The sequence below is a fragment of the Galeopterus variegatus genome, unplaced genomic scaffold (genome assembly GCF_000696425.1).
Source record: "Galeopterus variegatus unplaced genomic scaffold, G_variegatus-3.0.2 Scaffold755, whole genome shotgun sequence".
Lineage (NCBI taxonomy): Eukaryota > Metazoa > Chordata > Mammalia > Dermoptera > Cynocephalidae > Galeopterus > Galeopterus variegatus.
The window spans coordinates 70494-74777 of NW_007726866.1; the positions used below are offsets into that span (position 1 = coordinate 70494).

Genomic DNA, 4284 nt, shown 5'->3' on the forward strand with positions numbered 1-4284 from the left:
CACTCCCAATCTCCAGACGGTGTGCAGTGCTGCTCGGGAGAGGCAGGGGTGACACAAGAAAGAGGGGGAAAGGAATGAAATAGTGGCTCTCTGTGTCATATGGATATTGTGACCAAGCTATGAGGTTGTTACTTGAGAAATCGTCACAACCTGATCACTGTACCCTTACAACCAGACTGAGATTCCACCTTCCCAGGGACATGCGGGTATCACACCGAGCACAGACACAGCACACAACGCATAACCTACTCTTCAAATATTTCATTTTTTCCTTCAAGCCTGCAATATGATAGAGTGGAGTTATTAAACCACACAGGCATGCAAAGCCAAGTTCAGATTCAGAGGTACACACATTTCCACTTTTCAATTTAAACAAGCAAATAAAAGTCTTTTAATATTTCCAGAAATGAAAAAACATGAATAAATATGTTACATATAAAGCAAATGATAGAAATGCTAAAATGCTAAATATATAGCATATACTCTCATTTTCAATATCAATGCCTAGAGTCACACGTTTACCTCTATAGATATTAAAACATTTCATTCTAAAGTTTCCAAAGTCTCAAAGTTTTTGTCTTGCACATTTTAAATACATTCAAATTGTGTGTACTCAATTAATGGCCCTAAACCTCATGGGAATCTAAAGATTTATCCTATCAGCACAGGGGAGACAGAAATCCCAAATGCACATACGCTGCGCAAAGCATTTTTGGTGTGGCATTCCGTCTCCTGTTTATTGGGCAGCAGCTAAAGACTCAGAGGCATTCCCCAGCACAGGAAAGCATTTTTCATGCATCGATGGGGAAAGGGATAAATCAATTGCCATGACGTGGGATGGGCAGAATTTTCCATGTGGCTAACGGAGAAGGTGGGTGGGCGAAACAAGAGCCTGGGCTTAGACTCCCTTGAACCCATGTTCATTTCAAATTTCACCCAGGTGCTCAGCGACAGGGCAAGAAATGCCACATGCCTTGGGAATGAGACCGCAGAGCTATGCACATGTGAAGGGGCGTGTCTCCCAAACACCGGGGAGCTGCTGAGCTCCAGCGGGGGCGTCCAGCCTCTGTCCCCGCTTCAGTTCAGAGCTTCCCTTGAGGCCTGGAGCATTTCCGTGACCACTGTGCTGCGGGTGGTCTAAACGACCTGAGCACCTGGACATGCGTCCCCTCTTCCTGGTGTTTAAAATCCTCTGTCTATATGTATACATAAGTGTCTACATGCATAAACATACGTGAGCTCTATGAACACAAAACACAGCACTCGGAAGGGTTAAGAACACGTCGCCCGCCTACCTCCATTGGCCAGAAGGTTCTCCTGGACTTTGCCCTTGGAATCTTCCATCACTTGCACCACGCTCTGAGCCATTCTCTTTATGACGCTTTGGTGAGAGAAGGAGAGAGCAGGTTAGAGTAGGAAGCTGCCCTCAGAATACTCTCACTGTGAGCAGGAAAGGGAACTGGCGACACCCTTTGGGGGAATAATTTGGCAATAGTTATGGAGAAGCTTAAAATGCTAATAGCCCTTGAACCAGTAATTCCACTTCTGGGAAACTATCTTAAGGAAACAGCAGGAACAGAAAAAGCTTTCTGAAGAAAATCGTTCTGTGCAACACTGTTGCCGACAGTAAAAAATTGGAAACAACTGGAAGGTTCGACAATAGGGAATTGTTTAAGCAAGTGATGGTATACCCAGCTAAGGGATTGTTAGGCAGCCATTGAAAGTAAGGTGTACAAAGAATTGCTAACACAGTGGAACAAGGCACGTATTATAATGTTACGTGGAAAAAACCAAGATACTAACGTATAGACAGTGTGGCGGCTGGCTGCGACCATGTGACAGTGTTCTTCCTTCTTTATATATTTTCTATTATCATCTGGTATTGCTTGTACAGTTGGAAAATTAAAATTTTGTCTCCATCTAGAAAACATACTGAAGGCTTCAGAAAATATGGGAAAGGAAAGTACAGGATTTGGAGGCAAAAGGGCTCATATTCACTAGGGCTCTGCCAGTTACCAAATGTATGATTTTGTCCAAATTGATTTAATTTGAGTCTTACTTCTCTTATCTATAAAGTACAGATTATACCCATTTTGCAGGATTACCATTAACATTAATATAACTAAACAGACACGGATAACTGAGCAGCAAAGAGAATCTACTCCACTTTATTAGAAATTTGATGGGAAAACAGGCCAAACCGGGATCAAAGTCTGACAGTTCTGACGATCTTAATCTCTGCCCCACTCAGGCCCTCTCTCCACATTCTCCCACTTCTGAGGTGGGAGGCGGTGTGTGCAGGGACAGCAGACCCCGGTCCTTGAATCCTAGATGGAGTTCAAGGTCTTCAGCTGTTGCAGGGCCTGCCCACATTGGCCATTAGGAGCACAGAGCCCAGGGACCTAGGGCTTGAAACAGAAACCCGAGGTGGGGAGACTTGGAAAGGCCCTGGATAAAAGCCGGGAAGTGGGGGTGGGAGGGAGGGTAACAACTGTTTTCCTGACTGTCAAAGTAATATGGGTTCATGGTCCCAAACTGAAAAATATAAGTATAAAGTAGTTAACAAAAAATGAACCGTACTCCCCCACCCAAGAGGAAACACACTTTACATGTTGGTGTATTTCCAAAGAATTATTAACACTTTCAGGGTTGATGTGAGTTGAGGTCTTCTTTCGAGAGCACCTACCATTCAATGGAATCTACCAAGTGCAAGCATTCTATAATCAATGCCTCATTTAATACTCTCGAAAATTCCCAAAAGGTAAGTATTATCCCATTTTACAGGTGGGGAAGCTGAGGCCCAGAAGCCATTTGCACCCACCAACCATCCAGTGTGTACACTCCAAAGATGAGGCTCTAGGCCTTCAGGCCACACTGCTGTATTTAGTCACTGTGGCCCAACCTGGGCTTAACTTTCCACCAATCAGTTGGCATTTCTTAGAACAGTGGCTATAACCTTGGACAATTTGCCTGACTAATCTCAGCTTCCTGGGCTGTAAAATGGGGATTATATTCCTTATCTCGCAGGGTTCTTTGTGGAGTCTGGTGCAGCACATGCAAAAAGTTTGCCAGAGACACCCTGAGGTATGCTCTAGGCAAGCTCTGCCCTCCGGCTCCTGGGTAGATTCAGTAGATTAGAGAGTTCCCTTCCAGTTCCAGTGATGTCAGTCCTCTCACCTCCTCCAGCCTAGGGATTGTGATGATGTCTCTCCACCAGCCTGGGCTCCTGAGCTATCCCTTATATTTCTCCCGCATCCCACATACAACTCTGTGTCCTTTTATAAACAGACCCTCCTCCTATCCTAAGGTAAGTGTGTTATCTGTGGTGACCCTGCCTCAATAAATTCATTCATTCACTCATCCATTTAGCACAAATTCCATATATTAAGCATACTGTGTGTTCCAGGCACTGTTCTAGATGCTGTGGACAAACCAAATTCCTGCTCTCATGGAGCTTCTATTTTAATGCTGTCAACGATTTCTCTTTTATCATTACAGTCACATGTACAAGCTGTGGCCTCCTATTACCATATCTACTATATCTTCAGTAATTATTTGTTTACATGAAGGTGGTAGTGACTCCAGCCCCTACCACAGTGCCCGACTTAGCCACTGCTCAGCAATGTTTGCCCACAGCCCCTAGGATTACACATGCTTACTTCTTTCTTAACAGACCTAAAAACAGAACTCATTCATTTTGTTAATGACTCTTTACTGCTCCCCCTCCTAGCCTCTGTGAAATTTTTTAACTTTAGCACATGTGGCCTTTAGGAAAATTTTTCTCATTGAAGGGAACCTAAGAGTCTACATGCTGTTTTTTGTTTGTTTTTTGGTGGCTTGTCAGTATGGGGATCTGAATCCCTGACATTGGTGTTATCAGCACCTCGCCACCGAGTGAGCTTTAAGTTTACTTTTATTGACTTTCCAGTTGACTGTGATGTGAACATCTTTTCAGATAAGAACAGAGCGTCCCCATTCCTCTCACTTCCTGCATGGCACTTCATGGCTGTACCATGACTGACTCCCAACTGTTGCAAGTCAGGGTTGTTTCCACTCCAGAGGATGCTGCAATGACACCCATAATTTGCCCATTTGTGCAGGTACATATGTAGATACAGTTGCTAAAAGAGCAACTATGGGAATAAAGGGTATGAACATTTACAGTTTTAACAAGTAGACCAAAACTACCCTCCAGATATACAGAGCCTATGTACACTCTCATCAACAACACACAGAATGCCTGTTTCCCTAAACCCTTACCAACATAAGTATTACACATCTTTG

The 4284-nt window shown here is 43.8% G+C and overlaps 1 protein-coding gene across 1 annotated transcript in view; it reads right to left on the reverse strand.

Annotated features, from left to right (window-relative positions):
* The window catches only part of ATP6V1C2 (ATPase, H+ transporting, lysosomal 42kDa, V1 subunit C2), a 57487-nt gene that overhangs the window by 29535 nt on the left and 23668 nt on the right, over positions 1-4284 (reverse strand). Inside the window, exon 3 of the mRNA XM_008572130.1 lies at positions 1296-1381. Coding sequence (XP_008570352.1) covers positions 1296-1381 — 86 coding nt within the window. The remainder of the gene's footprint in view (positions 1-1295; positions 1382-4284) is intronic.